Below are 19203 nucleotides of genomic sequence, written 5' to 3'. Positions count from 1 at the left end.
ATTTTAGTCCTTTCTGTTTCTGTCATGTTTCAATTAAAAACATGAATTAGCCTACAGCAGTGTATTCATTTCTAGAAATATTTTTCTTTGTGTGAATTAAATCACATAAAGATTTAAAATAATATTTTCTAGCTTTATTCATTCACTTTGATAAGACAGAGAGAGATTTGAAAGGGAAGGGGGATAGACAGAAAGACACCTGCAAACCTGGTTCACCCTTTGTGAAGCTTTTCCCCTGCAGGTAAGGACCAGAGGTTTGAACCCAGGTCCTTGCCCACTGTAATGTGTGCGCTTAACCCGGTGCACCACTGACTGGCTCCCATGGAAAGATATTTAAAAGATGCAAGGCCGGGTGGTGGCACACCGGGTTAAGCGCACACATTACAGTGTGCAAGGACCCAGGTTGAAGCCCCTGCTCCCCACCTGCAGGAGGAAAGCTTCACAAGGAGTGAAGCAGGGTTACGGGTGTCTGTCTCTTTCTCTCTCCGCCTTCCTCTCCCCTCTCAATTTCTCTCTGTCTATATCCAATAATAAGTAAATAAATATTTTTTTAAAAGATGCTTACAAGAACAACTGCTTTCTTTGATAAATGTATATGAATGATTCAGAAAGGCTTCCAATGAGAAGAATCCCTTTACCATTATGGTAAAAATGACCAGGATCTCCCTTCAGCTTTTAAATTCATATCTGCTAACTTTCCAAATCTATGTGAGCTGTGTGACCTGTGTGTGTTTTCTAAACTCTTTCTGTATAGTGCCAGTATATATATTATTGGATAGAAACAGAAACTGAGAGAGGAGCAGGAGAGACAGAGGGAGAGAGACAGAGAGACACCGGCAACCTTGCTTCACCCCCTTGTGAAATTTCCTCCCCACAGGTGAAGACCAGGGGCTCAAACCCAGGTCCTTGTGCACTGTCATGTGTGTACTTAACCAGGTGCCACACCACCTGGCCCCAGTGCCAACATTCTTTTTTTTTTTTTTAATTTTTCTTATTTATTGATTTATTTATTTATTCCTTTTTGTTGCCCTTGTTGTTTTATTGTTGTTGCTGATGTTGTTGTTGTTGGATAGAACAGAGCGAAGTGGAGAGAGGAGGGGAAGACAGAGAGGGAGGGAGAAAGACAGACACCTGCAGACCTGCTTCACCGCCTGTGAGGTGACTCCCCTACAGGTGGGGAGCTGGGGGCTCAATCAGGGATCCTTATGCCGTCTGGTCCTTGTGCTTTGCACCAGGTGCGCTTAACCTGCTGCACTACCGCCAGACTCCCGAGCGCCAACATTCTTAAGGTGACCCTCCATCAAGAGTTAGGTGAGGGAGGCTGGACTGTTGAACTGCTTGACAGTCATTGTTTTGATCTCATTCTGTGTCCTTTGGCAAGTCATAAAATTACTGCCTGTGCCAACATTTTCATTTATAAAAATGAACGCAATTGTCCTATTAAATGTCCCATTTAAAATTGTCTCATGGGTACTTGCTTTTGAAAAATGCATTCTTAACTGAGAATTTAAAACATCAGTTGTAGAGACTGAATGGAGGTATACCCACCAGAGCGCAAACATTACCATGAGCAAACGACCAAGGTTCAAATGAGGTCCTCCACCAGTGGAGGGGTAGAAGCTTCAGAAATAGTGCCTCTCTACCTCTCTTTCTTCCTAGCATTCTGTCTCTCAACCTCTACCCGACAAAATAAATAAGAAAGGAAGAAAAAAGGGGGGGGGGGATGGCCACCTGGATTGGAGATGGGACTGTGAAGGCATCAAGCCCCAGAAATAATTCTGGTAGGAAAAAAAAAGTTAAAAAGCTGTTATGTATGTATTGTTAAATGGGAATCTGGGGAATGTTATGCATGTACAAACTATTGTATTTACTGTTGAATGTAAAGCATTAATTCCCCAATAAAGAAATAAATTATTAAAAAAAAAAGCAAAAAAAAAAGCTGTTATGGGGGCCAAGAGGTGGCACACTTGTTAGAGTACACATGTTGCAATGCACAAGGACCCAGGTTTGAGCCCACAGTCCCCACCTGCAGAGAGAAAGCTTTGTGAGTGGTGAAGCAGTGCTCCAGGTGTCTCCCTGTTTCTCTCTCCCTCTCTGTCTCCCCCTTCCTTATCTATTTCTGGAATCCCATGTTCCCACTTGAAAGAGACCATTTTGTGAGATCTAGGGTCCTCCCTTATAGATCTAAGACATTGTAACTCTGTGAGTTCTTTGAAAATGAAATCTGATTTCCACATATATATGCTGTTGCTCCATCAGCCAAATGAGTTTCCTGTGCATTAACTGTGTTTATAACTCAATGTTTGGGCTTGATGTCCCAAGAGAAAAGATGCTGGGGAGGGAACATACATAAAAATAGAACAAGAAGTCACAAAAGGGAAGTACGGGCGTGGAATGATTCCATTGGACGGTGCATAAATATAATGCCTAAATCATAAAGCATCATGGGAGCTATAGATGCTGGGAAATGTTGATCAGGAAATATCAGGAAGTGTGCCTGAGAGATGTGAGGAGGGAGAATGAGAAAGGCCGATGAAAATAAGAACTTTACTGATGATGCTGTAAAAGGCTTAAAGGGGTGAGTTAGGTCACCATATGCGCTAGAGGACTGGCTAGTGTCCCTGTATCTGAAGGAGGTATGTATGGCCTTTCTGTGAAAAGGGTGGGAGGGAGAGAGGAAGGGTTCCTGTGGGAGCCCCTGCTCATCACCCTCATCAATCTGGAGATTGTCTTGGTCATTGTGGAAGGCATGGTTTTTGATCGGAGGCAATGATGAGTTTAATATTTTGTTTTTCAGATGTATTTTTTTAAACTTTTTTTGTACTTTTTATAGAGACAGAGAGAAGTTGAGAGGAGTAGGAGGAATAGTGAGGGAAAGGGGAGAAAAAGGCACCTACAGCACTGCTTCACCCCTCATAAAGCTTCCCCCCTGCATGTGGGGGCAGGGAACAGGTCTGAATCCAGAATCCATGGTTATTTGTCTCTCTATTAAGTGCTTTTAGGTCCCCATGGGTATTAACACATCTGCAGGTTGGAAACATTCAAAACCAACTTCTGCATTATTATTATTTCCATGATTCTACAAAAGAAAAAACCCCTTGTGGTCTAAGAGGTGGAGCAGTGGTAAAGCTTTGGACTCTCAAGCATGAGGTCATGAGTTCAATCCCCAGCAGCACATGTGCCAGAGTGACGACTGGTTCTTTCTCTCTCTCCTCCTATCTTTCTCATAAATAAATAAAATCTTAAAAAAAAAAAAAAAAAAAACCTTACCAAAGAGCCAGGAGCACTCTAGAACTTTTTCATCCTTATTTATCTCATCTTAGTCTCATCATCTGTTTTCAACACACACATACACACACACACACACTCACACACACACACACACACACACACACACACACACACACACAATTAAAGCTCAAAGAGGTCCAGTGAGATCAAATGAGAGTCAAAGCCAATAGTTGGGCTCTTAATGCCAACTGAATGGAATAGTATTACGTTAGAACCACATCATACAGTCCCAAGTGAAGATGTCAGGGGAGAGAGTTTGAGTGTGGAGATTGGAGGCCCAAGGAGGCTTGGTTGTGAAAATCAAGTTGGAAGAGTAGGATATTCTCACCAATTACTGCATAGCCCCCAGGTAGGATCTTGTAGAGGAAGCCATCAAATAAGATTCCATCGGGGAATATCATGGCCATGACCTCTCCCACCAGCCTTCCAAATGCAGCTCCTATAACAGGGAGTCAAGAAGACAGATATTGAGTCATCCAAATTCCTCATCCTCTTTATTTTCAGAGTTATCCTTCTTTCCTTCTTTTATGGGCACTAAAACCAAATACACACACACACCCTCCCAGCTTCCTGGGTCATCTCTGATTTTTCCCAAGTTGTAAATGTCAGTAAGATATCAGGTTTCTCATAAAAACTTACCTAATACAAACACAGGCATGAAGCCCCCACAGGGGATGGGCATGGTGGTGGCCACGATGGACATCCAGAACTAAGGCAAACAGAAGTGTCAGTATACCTTCTCAGCTCTCCCCAGTACACACATCCACACTCAGCCCCTTCCTTTCCCATGGTCCTCTCTCCTCTTCCATCATGAATTACAGAAATCTCAGGAGAGTTAAATCTTCTGGAAGTCATATTTTCCATCACCTTTCCTCCAGAACCCCAAACCAAAGGGCTCTCAAAGTTAAGAGATCACCAGAGACAGTACAAGACAGTATAAGTTCCACCAGAGGAGAGGTTGAACATCTAAGCCTCCCTGGCAGAAACAGATGATGATTTGATGGAGGGTGAGATAGACCCACACCTGTCCTAGAGAAACGTGAGAATGTGCCCTCAGCACAAGAACAATGCTGTAAATCAACACTGCCTCAATAAAGTGATGCTGAAGTTGAAAAAGAAAAAAAAAATGAACAAGCTACCAAGAAATATGTATTTTCTCATTAGTAGATAGACTGATAAAATTTTTATCACATTGATTAAAAAAATCTATATGGAGTGATAAATACCACAGTATTAATACCATTTATTTCCAGGAACTATAAATTCAGCTGAGTTTTAATTTCTTCTTTGACAGTTACTACAGTGTTTGAATTTATTTTACACTAAGAAGAAATTTTTTAAACTATTTTCTATATGACAGGACAGAGGGAAACTGAGAGGGGAAGGGGAGTTAGAGAGGAAGAGAAACACCTGTAGCATTACTTTACCACTAGTGAAGCCTTCCCCCTGCGGGTGGAGATGGGGAGCTTGAACCCCAGTCCTTGTGTGTGGTGATGTGTGCATTCAACCAGGTGCACCACCATCCGACCCCAGAAGGTATTTCTTTTTTTTTTTTTTTTGTCAGTGGAAAATAAAGTTGTATCAGGTAATTGTCCTGAGAGCCCTTGCCTCTGTTTGAAGTGACTCAATTTGCCTCTACACAATCTAGAAGAAGGAGAGGAGCCCAAGAGCACTATTCTGTCATTATTCCCCAAAGAACTCAATCCCTGGATATTCTCTGGGCTCCAGAAATTCCCCTCAATGGAGTAGCCAGAAATTCTTGAAACTCAAGTATACCTTTTCCTGGTCAGATTATGTTTCTGAAAAAAGGATTCATTTTATTAGGGGCTTAAGGATTGATAGTATAGTAGTTGACACAGGAGTACAATTTCTCATCCCCCCTGTGAGGGGTGTCTGTAAAACACCATCACTCCCAGCTTGGGTCCATTTCTACCATCATGTACCAAGAACCCCAGAGCCCTTCCCCTCTCTCTTAACCCTTCCCCAGCCCTCCTTCCCCAGAGTCTTTTGTTTTGGTGCAATATACCACACCCAGTCCAAGGTTCACTTTGTATTTTCCCTTTCTGTCCTTGTTTTTTAAGTTCCATTTACAAGTGAGAACATCTGGCATTTGCCCTTCTTCTTTTGGCTTATCTCATTGAACATATTTCCTTCAAATCCATTTAATAGGTGGCACAGGAGATAATGCATCAGGTTTAGTGGCGGAAACATATATATTTATGTCACAACTTTCTTAGCCACTTATCTGTTGTTGGACAGTTGGGTTGCTTCCAAGTTTGCAGAGCCCCTGATCTAAGTGACAGACACCTTGATATGTGACAAACATAGTCATTTACAAATCCACTTATACAGTGAACCTTGTGGGGAAATCTGGGAAACAGAACATCCTGTCTGAAGCATTTTCTTTGACATAGGTCACCTTAAATAAAAGACAAAAACATCACCTGACCATAGAAGGAGGGTGCCTTAATAAAAAGGGAGTTGGGTGGTAGTGCAGCAGGTTAAGCACCCATGGTGCAAAGCACAAGGACCGGCATAAGGACCCCAGTTTGAGTCCCCGGCTCTTCACCTGCAGGGGAGTCGCTTCACAGATGATGAAGCAGGTCTGCAGGTGTCTATCTTTCTCTCCTCCTCTCTGTTTTCTCCTCCTCTCTCCATTTCTTTCTATCTTTTCCAACAACAGTGACATCAATAACAACAACAATAACTACAACAATAAAAAAAGGGCAACAAAAAGGAATAAATATTTAAAAATAATAAAAAAATTAATATCATAGAAAAGCTCTCCAGAGTCCACCTTGAAAGATGATATTCCAACAGGAGATGGGGCAATTCTAGCACAAGCAGTGTACACATTCTGTGACAAAGTGTGCAAAATCCAATTTGTCATAGCCAAAACCTGGAAGGAACCCAGGTGTCCAACAACAGATGAGTGGCTGAGTAAGTTGTGGTCTATATACACAATGGAATACGACTCAGCTACTAAAAATGGTGATTTCACCTTTTTTATCCTCATCTTGGACGGAGCTTGGAGGAATCATATTAAGTGAGATAAGTCAGAAACAGAAGGATGAATATGGGATGATCTCCCTCCTAGACAAAAGTTGAAAAACAAGATCAGAAGAGAAAGCACTAAGCAGAACTTGGACTGGAGTTGGTGTATTGCACCAGAGTAAAAGACTCTGGGGGGGGAGGAGGTGGAGGTTAGGTCCTGAAACAAGATGGCAGAGGAAGACCTAGTGGGGGGTGTATTGTTATGTGGAAAACTGGGAAATGTTATGCACACACAAATTATTGTGTTTTGCTGTCATCTATAAACCATTAATCCCCTAATAAAGAAATTTTTTTTAAAAAAGTGTTGCAAAAGCATTGAGAGGCAGTGGGGAAAGGATCTGTTAAGAACAACATAATTATGAGACATGACATATAAATGAAGCAGCAAGTTTATCTACCACTTTCAAGATGAGTGAGCCTACCTGAGGATAGGATCTGGAATTAATTTGATGAAAGATGGTAGCAGCTGAAAGTAAGAACAAATTGCTAGGATGGAAATGTTTACAATTTAAAAGCCATACCGTGGCTGGCACGATAGTTTACTTACTGCACTTGCTTGCTTTATCATGTGCATCACCAAGGTTCAAGAGTGGCCCCGCTACACTGAGGGAAGCTTTGGGACTGTGCTGTCTGTCTTTCTCTCTGAAAAAAGGTCACGGAGTAGTGAAGCCTCAATCATACACACATACACACACACACACACACACACACACACACACACACACAGAGAGAGAGAGAGAGAGAGAGCACCATGGCAGCAACTGGGATATGTCTCAGGGGTAGCACGCAGGATTTGCATGCCTGAAGCCCTGGATTAAAATCTCCAGCAACACATTCCAGAGTGGTAATCTGGTCTCTCTCTCATTAAACACATAAATAATTTTTAAAATAAACTGTACCAATCACATTCAATCTCTTAATTCCTTGGACCTTAGAAAGAATTCCCTTGTGCCAAGGCTGATCAGGAAGGAGAGACAAAGACTTCAGAAACTCTGAGAGGAAGCAAAACACGTTCATCTGCGTGTCGGAATATGTTTAGGACAGCGGATATCTGCAGAACACCAGGTACAGATGTAGAGATGGAGAGGTTGAGTGCTGCTCTTGTGTACAACAGGAATGTACACACCATTATCTCTGCCTCTTTCTTGCATGAGGATAGTGGTCAGTAAATGTGGGCAGGATGGAGGGGATATGAAAGGAGGGAAAGAAGGAAGGAAAAGAGAGAAGGAAAAATCAGAGCTGGGAGTAGGGGTAGATAGCATAGTGGTTATGCAAAAAGACTCTCATGCCTGAGGCTCCAAAGCCCCAGGTTCAATTCCCCATACCACCTTAAGCCCAAACTAAGTAGTGCTCTGGTAAAACAAACAAACAGACCTCCTGCTACCACTATTTCCTCCAGTTCTTGAACCTCTAGGGTGGGGTTCACTTTGCTTCACGCTTCCCTCAATTCATACCAACTGATACTGCATCTGCTGATCCCAGCTAATCAACCCAACAAGTACCACCTCAGCATGCTTCACTTCAGACTGTGTCCAGAGACATGAGGTATGGAACGTCAACCCTTCAGCATCACTACCTGGCTGAGACCTTTCCTTTCCCATAGGATTCTCTAATTCCATTTCAGGTGGTTCACTTCCTAACAAAGCCCACAAATCTAGATACAGACCAGGTCCCATGAGATAGGGCAGAAGTACACATGTATCCATAAAGTATAGCAAAATATAGACCTGAAAGCAAAAGTACACAATAGTTTGCAGTGAGTCAATAAGTGAAGCAAATGGGTAGAAAGACCTAAAAAGACACCATAAAGTTCCTAATCAAATAGTTTCTACTTAAACCTAGATACCCTCCTTAGCTACTTCCTATTACACTTCCCTTGGTCACCCCAAAGCAAACCTTATGAAAGTAAGGACTTCAAAAGCTGAATAAGGGCAAGAGACTGGCATACTTTAATGATGACTCTTTAGTCATCTGTCAGGCCACTCCATCAGCTGGGGCCCTAGTAGGAGAGTCCTGGGATTCCCACACAGACATGATGGGCCTAGACCTCTAACAGATCCCTTTCTCCATTGTCACTGGTCATCTCCATCAGGAACAACACAATGGACCCCTTTGTGGGCCCCCAAATAGGATCAACAATCTGCCCTCAATCTGGATCAACAAAGGTAGAGAATGTTCCATTCTCCAAAGGGAGGCTGGATAACATACTTTATCTCCCACCTGAGGAAGATGGGTCCTGAAATTGGGGCAGCTTGGAACATTCCTACTCATGACCACACAATGTGAGCTCAGACCTACAGGGATGCAGAGGTTACATAGACTCTTATGCTGAATATGGGCCCTAGGTCAGATCAAATTGATGAGGTTTACAGTCTGGCTCGAACCGGGATCCTTATGCTGGTCCATGTGCACTTAACCTGCTGCACTACCGCCCAATCCCCCAATAAACAAATATTTTTTAAAGGGGGGGGGTGATTTGAGGGATAGATAGCATAAAGGTTATGCAAACAGACTCTCATGCCTTAGGCTCCAAAGTTCCAGGTTCAATCCCCAACACCACCATAAACCAGAGCTAAGCAGTGCTCTGTTAAAAAAATAAATTTAATAATAATAATAACAATAATAATGAAAGGCTTCAGAGAATTTCCAGTTTGGTGAACTTGAGCACACAGGCTGGGGTAGAAGGAGTCACTCCTTTTCCCCACACCATGCCCCAAGCATCTCTTGCAAATGGCTAGTCCTGGTTTGTATCCCTCTATGATAAGTCAGTGATCTAGTAGTCAAATAGGCTTTCTGGTTTCTGTAAACTGCTGATTGATTGCCAGTTGGTAAGAAGGACAGATAACAGTCTGGGCTTTTGATTGGTTGAAGAGGGAGGTGTGACACCTCCAATCTGTAGCTGATTGGTCAGAAACACAGGGAACACCCTGGCCTTGAAGCTAAAGCATCACAAGTGGAGGGCTGGTTTGGGGAAGCTGAGCTCCCTCAGGGTAGAAAGTGCTAGAACTGAGGAATAAGAGTCTGTCTCTCAGACATCCGGCTGGTTTCTGAGAATTGCTTGCCTGTGTGGGGAAGTCTCCACAAACTCCTGGAACTGAGTACCAGAGCCTTGAACATATGCAACAGGCTGGTTTCTGAGAATTGCTTGCCTGTGTGGGGAAGTCTCCACAAACTCCTGGAGCTGAGTACCAGAGCCTTGAACATATGCAAACCAGAAAGAGTTTCCCTGAGCCAGTATTTGCTAAGCATCCAACAGTCATGCTATGCTTGTTTGAACTGACTTGTTTAAACTGCAGACGACCAGATACCATCTGAGGTGACTACCTCTGAGCTGCAGGCCATTGTGCTTTGAGCTTCCTTAAGTGATTCTGACACCTCACCACCAGAGGCCCCTTGAGTTATTTGTCTCATGGGAATAAGTACATGAAAGCTACAGGAATTTTGTAGGCTCAGGCCCATCTGGAAGCTCCCCATCATACAGATTAGAGCTGACAGAGAGGTCTGATTTCAGAGGATGCACTCTCTATTATCTTCCAAGATAAAGAGGGTGTCAGGATCCGAGGCCATGGACATTTTACCAACACAAAGAAATGACATGGGGAGATTTGCTAAGAACCAAAAGCACATAATAGGAGAAACCCAGAAGCAATGTTAAGTGATGTCCACACAAATAAACACCTGTGGTTATTCAACATCCAATTCCAAAGCACTGGGGAAGTTCAGACCCACAGTCGCAGATAACTTACTTGAAGCCTCCACAAGATACAGCAATTGGAAGAGGGGAAAGGAGTCCTACAGACCTCGTGGTGCTCGGAAAAGCCAGTGAGACTAGGGGCTAAGGTGAGGCTTATTAAGAGGGACACTGAAGCTGGAATTCCACTCAAAGGCATCACCAAAACCTCTACGTCCTGGTCCGAAAGGTGGTGTAGTGGAAAAAGTATTGAACTCTTAAGCATGAGGTCCTGAGTTCAATTCCTGGCCGCACATGTATCAGTGATGTCCCTATCTTTTATCATTAGTAAATAAATAAAATACTTTAAAAAAAAAAGCTCTATATCTACCATATGATGTCACTGTACATGTTTTAAGAGCAAGGAAGCTGGATCAATAATGGTAGAGAGCCTCCAAAGGGAGGCTGGATAACATACTTTATCTCCCACCTGAGGAAGATGGGTCCAGAAATTGGGGCAGCTTGGAACGTTCCTACTCATGAGCACAGAATGTGAGCTCAGATCTACGGGGATGCAGAGGTCACATAGGCTTCTAAGCTGAATATGGGCCCCAGATCAGATCAAATCAATGGGGTTTACAGTCAACAATATTTATACACATTTCCACATATTTGGGAGCTACTCTTCCCTAATCCAGATTTATATCCCTTTTTCCAGCCATGACATCATCTCCCCCAGACAATAACTTGGGTCTACCTGCATAGCAGATGTCAGGCTCAGGAAAAAAAACTAGTAAAGTCAAGAGCCCTTTGGAATATACCTAAAATAAGCCTACTAGCTATTTTCAAAACGGAGACCCCCAAATCTTCATCTAGACTATTCCAGCCTTTAGGTTCATGATTAGTCAACAATTTGGCTTTATATGTTAATTCTTTTTTTCAGCCTCCAGGTTCCAGATGCTACCATGATACCAACCGGACTTCCCTAGGCGGATGACCCCACCAATGTGTCCTGAAGCTCCGCTTCCCCAGAGTCCTAACCCACTAGGGAAAGAGAGAGGTAGACTGGGAGTATGGATCGACCTGTCAATGGCCATGTTCAGTGAGGAAGCAATTACAGAAGCCAGACCTTCCACCTTCTGCATCCCACAATGACCCTGGGTCCATACTCCCAGAGGGATAAAGAATAGGAAAGCTATCAGGGGAGGGGATGGGATACAGAGTTCTGGTGGTGGGAACTGTGTGAAGTTGTACCCCTCTTATCCTATGGTTCTGTCAATGTTTCCTTTTTATAAATAAAATTTTTTTAAAAAGATCAAGGAAGCTGGAAGCTCCCTTTTTCTTTCTTTTTAAAAATATTTTTAATTTTTTAAATTATTTTTATTTATTTATTGGACAGAGACAAGCAGAAACAAAGAGGAAAGGGGATGATAGAGAGGGAAGCGACAGAGGGACATTTGCTTCACCACTCCTGAAGCCTTCTCCATGCAGGTGTGGACCAGGGGCTGGAACCTGGGTCCTTGTGCATTATAACCTGTGTGCTCAACCAGGTGCACCATCGCTTAGCCCTGAAGCTCCCTTTTGCACTGTTACAAAAGTACTGAGCTTGAAATAAATAAATAAATAAACAAAAGGTACTGAGCCCAGAATCTATTCTATAGATAGTGGTAATTGCCAAAAGACCATAGAGACTAAAGTTCAAATAAGACTTCGGAGAAAAATAGGTCTAGTCACTCTTATATTTTAATTTGACCGGGTCACTTATTGCCAAGTCTTTGGGGAAAATATATATTTTTTAATTTTCCTTTATTCATTTATTTTACCAGAACACTGCTCAGTGTTGGCTTGTGGTGGTGGTACTGGGAATAGAACATGGGAGCTCAGAGCCTCAGAAATGAAAGTCATTTTGCAAAATTGACTAGAGCTTCCCGCTGCTACTGATTTTCTTATTTGTAAACCAACCAAGGTCTCACAGTTGCAGAAAACTTTTAAAATGTAACTGGGGGTGGGGAGGTGGAGGGGTGGAGTGGCATGCCTAGTTGAACAGACAGGTTACAATGCAAAAGGACCCAGGTTCAAGCCCTTGGTCCCCACACCCCACTTGCAGGGGGGAAGCATCTGGAGTAGTTAGACAGTAGTGCAAGTGTCTCTCCTTCTCTCTCTCTTTCTGACCTCCTTGTTCTCTCTTGATTTCTCTGTCTCTATCCAATAAACAGATAAATTAAATACTTGGATAAAAACATAGAAAATCTGCTTGTGGGGGATGGGTGGTAGGTAGCACACCTGGTTAAGCATACATAGCACAAAGCACAAGGACCCGCATGAGGATCCTGGTTCGAGCCCCCAGTTCCTCACCTGCAGGGGAGTCGCTTCACAAGTGGTAAAGCAGGTCTGCAGGTGTCTGTCTTTATCTCCCCCCTCCTCTCTCAATTTCTCTGCCTTATTCACTAAAACAAACAAACAAAAACAAAAAACAAACAAAAAAATGGCCACCAGGAGTAGCAGAAGGGTAGTGCCAGCACCTCGCCTTAGCAGTAACCCTGGAGGCAAAGAAGAAAGAAAGAGAGAAAAGAAAGGAAGGAAGGAAGGAAGGAAGGAAGGAAGGAAGGAAGGAAAGAAGGAAGGGAGGGAAGGAAGACCACTTGGGGGGATTCTCAGGATGCCGGAGAGCAGTTTCACTCACATCTCAAGGTTCTACTGAAGTTTCTCTTGCATGTGTTTCTCCTAATTTTCCACTGTGTCACCCTCATCTCTGCATGTGTCTTCTTATCCCTCAAGCAGGTTCACTGTTTCTCTGTTCACTGGGTATGTGTGCATACAACATGTCAACTATAAACGTTCTATAACGTCCTATGAGCATATATAAATAGAAAGAGAGAGACAGGCTGGGAGTGTGGATCAACCTGCCAATGTCCATGTTCTGTGGGGAAGCAATTACGGAAGCCAGACCTTCCACCTTCTGCACCCCACAATGACCCTGGGTTCACACTCCCATGGGATTAAAGACTAGGAGAGCTATCAGAGGAGGGGATGGGCTACGGAGCTCTGGTGGCGGAAATTATACCCCTCTTATCCTATGGTCTTGTCAGTGTTTCCATTTTATAAATAAATAAATGAAAATAAATAAATAGGAACATCTTAAGGGTATCCACAAAACATCCCAAGAGTGTGTATATTGAATAATCTCTCTCCTAGTATGTAGAACACTCTGTATCAGACTTGTTACCTCCAATTCTACTGATTATATTAGATTCTGTGTTTACTCTGCCAATCCTGACCTTACGCTAAGGATGAAGGCATAATTCAGGGTTATCAGATGAGGCACGCTTCACATTAGCCTGAAGGCCTGTTGACCACTATCTGTGTTTACCCTGACATGGCCAAAACACACCTGAGGGCTGGAGATGGAACTAACAGAGATAGCAAAGGGTTTCTGACACATGTCATAGCATACACAGAACTCAGTAATTAAGAAAAAAAGTTCAAGAGAGAAATAACAGGCATTGCAATTCAGGGGTTTATCAAGAAATCAGGGGTGCTTTTACTAGAGGGAAGTCCCTGGGAAGCAGGGAGTGATACCCCCAACTGGTTCATTCTCTGGTTATAACATGAGGTCAGGCTATCAGGATGTAATTCAGTGAGATTAATACATGTGACATAGAAGTGAGTCTTTCTGTATAATCCCAGTATGCTTCTCTGGATACACTCTTTACCCATGAAGTAGAATATACCCAGATATTTACAGGGGAAGCTGGAGAAATGAGATAAGATAAGGGAGAAACATAGAAAAATAAACAGTATGTATAAGCAGGAATGGGATAGAGAAAGGACAACACACATGCCAGATGCTTAGCTGAGCTGTCCACCAGGTTCCAGATGCTACCATGATGCCAAGCTGACTTCCCCGGGCAGACAACCTCACCAATATGTCCTGGAACCCCACCTCCCCAGAGTCCTGCCTCACTAGGGAAAGATAGAAACAGGCTAGGGGTATGGATTGACCTGCCAATGGCCATGTTCAGCAGGGAAACAATTACAGAAGTCAGACCTTCCACTTCCACTCACTCCATAATGATCCTGGGTCCATGTTCCCAGAGGGAGAAAGAATAGGAAAGCTTTCAAGGGGAAGGGGAGGGGAAAGGGAGTTCTGGTGGTGGGAACTGTGTGGAATTGTACCCCTATGGTCTTGTCAATATCTCCATTTTATAAATTAAAAAAATTAAAAAAAGAAAAAGAAACAATATGTTGTTTTTCTGAACCCTGACATTTTTTACTTTTTTATATTTATTTTATTTATTTATTCCCTTTTGTTGCCCTTGTTGTTTTATTGTTGTAGTTATTATTGTTGTTGTTGTTGTTGGATAGGACAGAGAGAAATGGAGAGAGGAGGGGAAGACAGAGAGGAGGAGAGAAAGATAGACACCTGCAGACCTGCTTCACCGCCTGTGAAGCGACTCCCCTGCAGGTGGGGAGCCGGGGTTCGAACCGGGATCCTTATGCCGGTCCTTGTGCTTTGCGCCACCTGCGCTTAACCGGCTGCGCTACAGCCCAACTCCCATTTTTTACTTTTTGTATTATCTTTTTAAATGTATTTGATAGAGACAGGCAGGAATTGAAAGGGAAGGGGGAGATAGAGAGACAGAGAGACATCGGCAACACAGCTTCACCATTCAAGAGACTCGGAGCTCGAATCTGGGTCCTTGTGCATTATAACATATGTACTCAACCACATGTACCACCACCTGGCCACAATACTGTCATTTTTAAAGCATATATGATCCAGAAGGTACCATATAGCTCAGTCTAGAAGAAAATCAGATCAAGAGTTACCATCATTGCACAATAAACCCAGAGATACCATCAACACTTGCACTTGGCTACTGCACATGGATTTGTACACTCCAGAGACAAAGGCAGGAGATTCAGATTTATACACTGGAGCAGGTGAACTCTATATTTGAAAGTCTGATTGTTGATTTTCAACAGTAGGGGTCAGGTGGTGTCACATCTGGTTGAGCATATGTGTTACAACATGCAAGGGCCCAAGTTGAAACCCCTGGTCCTCACCCGCAGGAGAACAGCTTCGCGAGTGGTGAAGCAGTGTTGCAGGTGTCTCTGTCTCTTTCCCTCTCTATCATCCTCTTCCCTCTTGATCTCTGACTGACCCTATCCAATAACTACATAAAGATAATTAAAAAATTTTGCAACAAGACACCGCAACCATGTCTTTGATAATATATATTTCAGACCTTCAGAAGGAAGAAACAAAAGAGAATCTAATGAGTAACTACTATCTGTGTTTACCGTGAGGTGGCCAAAACAGAGATGGAAACTATAAAGACAGTTAATCCATCCTGAGTTAAGTGATAAAGAACATAATGTAAATGCAGCTTCCAGAATTCACAGTAAGCCTGATGATGGAAGATACAGGTTTAGAATTGGGTCTGTTAACTGGGAGTATGGACCGACCAGTCAATGCCCATGTTCAGTGGGGAAGCAATTACAGAAGCCAGACCTTCTACCTTCTGCAACCCACAATGACCCTGGGTCCATGCTCCCAGAGGGATAGAGAATGGGAAAGCTATCAGGGGAGGGGGTGGGATATGGAGATTGGGCGGTGGGAATTGTGTGGAGTTGTACCCCTCCTACCCTATGGTTTTGTTAATTAATCCTTTATTAAATAAAAAAAAATTAAAAAAAAAAAGAATTGGGTCTGTTAAATGCCAGGCTTCTCTGACCACAAATCATTGGAATGTCCATGAAACTGGCAGTCAAAAACAAAGAAGGAAAAAAAAGTTTTCTAAATGTTTCTTTCAATCATAAGGTTTGTCAGAGATCAGCACTTTGTATTTGGCATACAGCAGGTGAATAATAACATTTATTGAATAAATGAGCTCACTGTAGCTCTCACAAAACAAATATAACTTAGTGACTCATATCCTGAGGAAATATAGATTCATAAAAAGGTGTCATGAATAAGTTAATAGCAAAGGAATGAAAAGCAGGAAGGGTCTGAGTTTGATACAAGTGCTCTCACATAGAAAGAAGATGTTTTATTATTCAAGCACATCAGACGAAGAAAGGAGGAGAAAAAGAAGAAGGAGGAGGAGGAAGAGAGAGAGAAGCAATCAGTAATTATATGAATAGATGGCAATGGAGGGGATGGGACACAGAACTCTCATGGTGGGAACTGTGTGGAATTGTACCCTTGTTATCTTTCAATCTTGATAATCATTATTAAATCACTAATATAAATTTTAAAAAAGAAATAAAACACCTTCATAGAAGGCAGCAATTGAGAAGCCTATATATATACATATTTATTAATGAGCAGAGAAAAAATACAAGGGGGGCACGGTGATGCATCTGGTTGAGCACACATGTTACAATGCAGGGTGGTGCAGACATATTACCATGTATGAGGAGCTGGGGTCAGTCCCCCAGTCCCCACCTGCAGGGGGGATGTTTCACAAGCAGTAAGGTAGTACTGCAAGTCTCTCTCTCTTTCCTTGTCCCTGTCTCTATATTTATCTCCACCTCCTCCCATTGCAATTTATCTGTCTCTATTCAACATAAATAAATAAATAAACTTAAAAAAAACCCCACAAAGATAAAAGTACAGATATCAAAGAGGTCAGCTTTGGTTTCCTGATGGGAGTTAGAAAATGGCTTGAGAATAGCAAACGTCCTCCAGCCTCCCACCTAGCCAGAGAATAACATTTATAAAAATGATGTATAGCCCCTAATAAAAGTGATTTAAATATTTTATCTCTTTTTTCAATTCTAGAAAAGAGATTCCTCACTAAGCTGGGGGCAAAGATGGCTGTGCAAATCATCTAAAAAAAGGAAAATCAGATGCATGGAGAATGAAGTGCCCAATTATCTAATAAGTGGAAGACAGGGCTCATTTATCTGAGGTCTTTCCATAATTCTCTGTATTGTTCAGCCCTATCTTGCCCTTGTTTACTTGACTACTGTGATGTCTTAATAATTTATCAAGTGGAACCATTAGCAGGGTTATGATAATTATGGCAAGATCACTCCGTTGTCATGGCTGGAGCAATTAACCCAGATATGGCCTTACTTCTACAGACAAGCAATCTACTTAGACTATGACTGCCAAGCTCTTTCTTTTCAGGTTGGCTGAAGATCTGATGAAAGTCTGTTAGGAGAAAATTAGGTGGAGAGGGTCCTGAGCCCCCCACATGCCCCTTCTTCCACCAATACAAGCTGAGACTCAAAACCTTTGTCACCAAGACCCTTTGGTTTTTACTCCATCACAGAGAAGAAAGAGAAAAGGACATCCAGGTGGGGCCAGGAGGTTGAGCACATGCATCATCATGCAAGGGGGGGGGGGGGGTGAGTGTCACGAGTGGTGAAGCAGGTCTGCAGATAACTCTCTTTTTCCTTCTCTATCTCCCCCTCCCCTCTCAATTTCTATCTTTCCTATCAAATAAGGGGGGGGGAAGGGGGGATGGCTGCAAGGATTATGGATTTATTGTGCAAGCACTGAGCCCCAGTAATAACCCTAATGGCAATAAGAAAAGAAGAAAAAGGGAGTCGGGCAGTGGCGCGGCGGGTTAAGCGCATGTGGCGCAAAGTGCAGGGACCGGCATAAGGATCCCGGTTTGAGCCCCCGGCTCCCCACCTGCAGGGGAGTCGCTTCACGGGCGGTGAAGCAGGTCTGCAGGTGTCTGTCTTTCTCTGTCCCTCTCTGTCTTCCCCTTCTCTCTCCATTTCTCTCTGTCCTATCCAACAACAACAACAACAATAATAACTACAACAATAAAACAACAAGGGCAACGAAAGGGGATAAGTAAAAATAGATATTTTAAAAAAGAAAAGAAAAGAAAAAGAAGAGAGGAAGGAAGAGAAAAAAGAAAGGAAAAGAAAAGAAAGAGAGGTCGAGTGGTGGCACACCTGATTGGGTTCACAAGGACTTGGGTTCAAGCTCCCAGTTCCCTCCTGCAGGGGGGAAGCTTTGTGAACAGTGAAGCAGAGCTGCAGTTATCTCTCTCTCTCTCTCTCTATCTATCTCCCTCTCCCCTCTTGATTTCTGGCTGTCTCAATTAATAAACAAAGATAATAAACGATCAAAAAAAAAGAGAGAACAAAAGTAAAGAGATGGGGAGTCGGGCTGTAGCACAGCGGGTTAAGCGCAGGTGGCGCTAAGCTCAAGGACCGGCGTCAGGATCCCGGTTCGAGCCCCCGGCTCCCCACCTGCAGGCAGGTCCCTTCACAGGCGGTGAAGCAGGTCTGCAGGTGTCTGTCTTTCTCTCCCCCTCTCTGTCTTCCCCTCCTCTCTCCATTTCTCTCTGTCCTATCCAACAACAACGACATCAATAATAACTACAACAATAAAACAACAAGGGCAACAAAAGGGAATAAATAAAATAAAATAAAGTAAAGAGATGAAGGAAGAAAGAGAGAGAGAGAGAAAGGAAAGGACACTTGAGGAAGAAGTAATAGTTGTAGGCGTGGCTTAGAAAGGAAGCAGAAACCTTTGAACATCTGACTGGAGGGCGGGGCCAAGAGAAGACTCAGGTCATTTAACAGCCCAGTGAGAAGATCATTCATCATAGGCAGGTCAGGATAAAAGAGCTCAGCTTTGCCAACTAGGGACCATTTTTGTCCACAGGATCTCTCGTGCCTACACACGAGTGCTTCCATTTCCCTGAATAAAGTCCTCAATGCCTGACCTCAGCCTCCCCAATTCTTTGTGGAATAGGATGTGATGAACCAGATGCGATGGGGAAGAGACCTCACCTCATCCTCCCACCTCAGGTCTCCCCTGTGCTCCCCTCTGCAAACCCCAGACTCCTGAGATGGATGGAAGCAGAGAGAAGTGAGGGAGGGATGAGGGTGCCAGGAGAAGTACCTTCATGAGAAAAAAGAGGAGGATGATGATGACGACATTGACCTGTGGGTGGATCCACACCGCCGACTGGCCCAGGCTCTCTGGGTCACCTGAGTGTTTCACCCAGGTGTTGTTGTCAAACAGGGTGCTGATGGCTTCCCGTGGCATGAGCTGTGAGGGGAGGAAGCAAAGGCAGGTCTCACGGGATATTGATTCCCCAGCTTCTTCATTCAAGGATCTCTTTGACCCATCTGTCTGGAGGCAGAGTCTACTCTCGGACAAACAGCTCAAATGCTCAGCAGCTCGGGGCTGACTGTGCCATGGCATCCCT

General features: G+C 43.3%; 1 protein-coding gene across 1 annotated transcript in view; it reads right to left on the bottom strand.

The window, feature by feature from the left end:
* CLCN1 (chloride voltage-gated channel 1) overlaps nucleotides 1–19203 on the bottom strand; it is a 77269-nt gene that overhangs the window by 18317 nt on the left and 39749 nt on the right. Inside the window, exons 12-14 of the mRNA XM_007522315.2 lie at nucleotides 18894–19043; nucleotides 3931–4000; nucleotides 3620–3730 (exon numbers count right to left, since the gene is read on the bottom strand). Coding sequence (XP_007522377.1) covers nucleotides 3620–3730; nucleotides 3931–4000; nucleotides 18894–19043 — 331 coding nt within the window. The remainder of the gene's footprint in view (nucleotides 1–3619; nucleotides 3731–3930; nucleotides 4001–18893; nucleotides 19044–19203) is intronic.

Source organism: Erinaceus europaeus, chromosome 8 (genome assembly GCF_950295315.1).
Source record: "Erinaceus europaeus chromosome 8, mEriEur2.1, whole genome shotgun sequence".
Lineage (NCBI taxonomy): Eukaryota > Metazoa > Chordata > Mammalia > Eulipotyphla > Erinaceidae > Erinaceus > Erinaceus europaeus.
The sequence above is the reverse complement of the archived record's forward strand: the minus strand, read 5'-3'. Positions and strand labels throughout refer to the sequence as shown.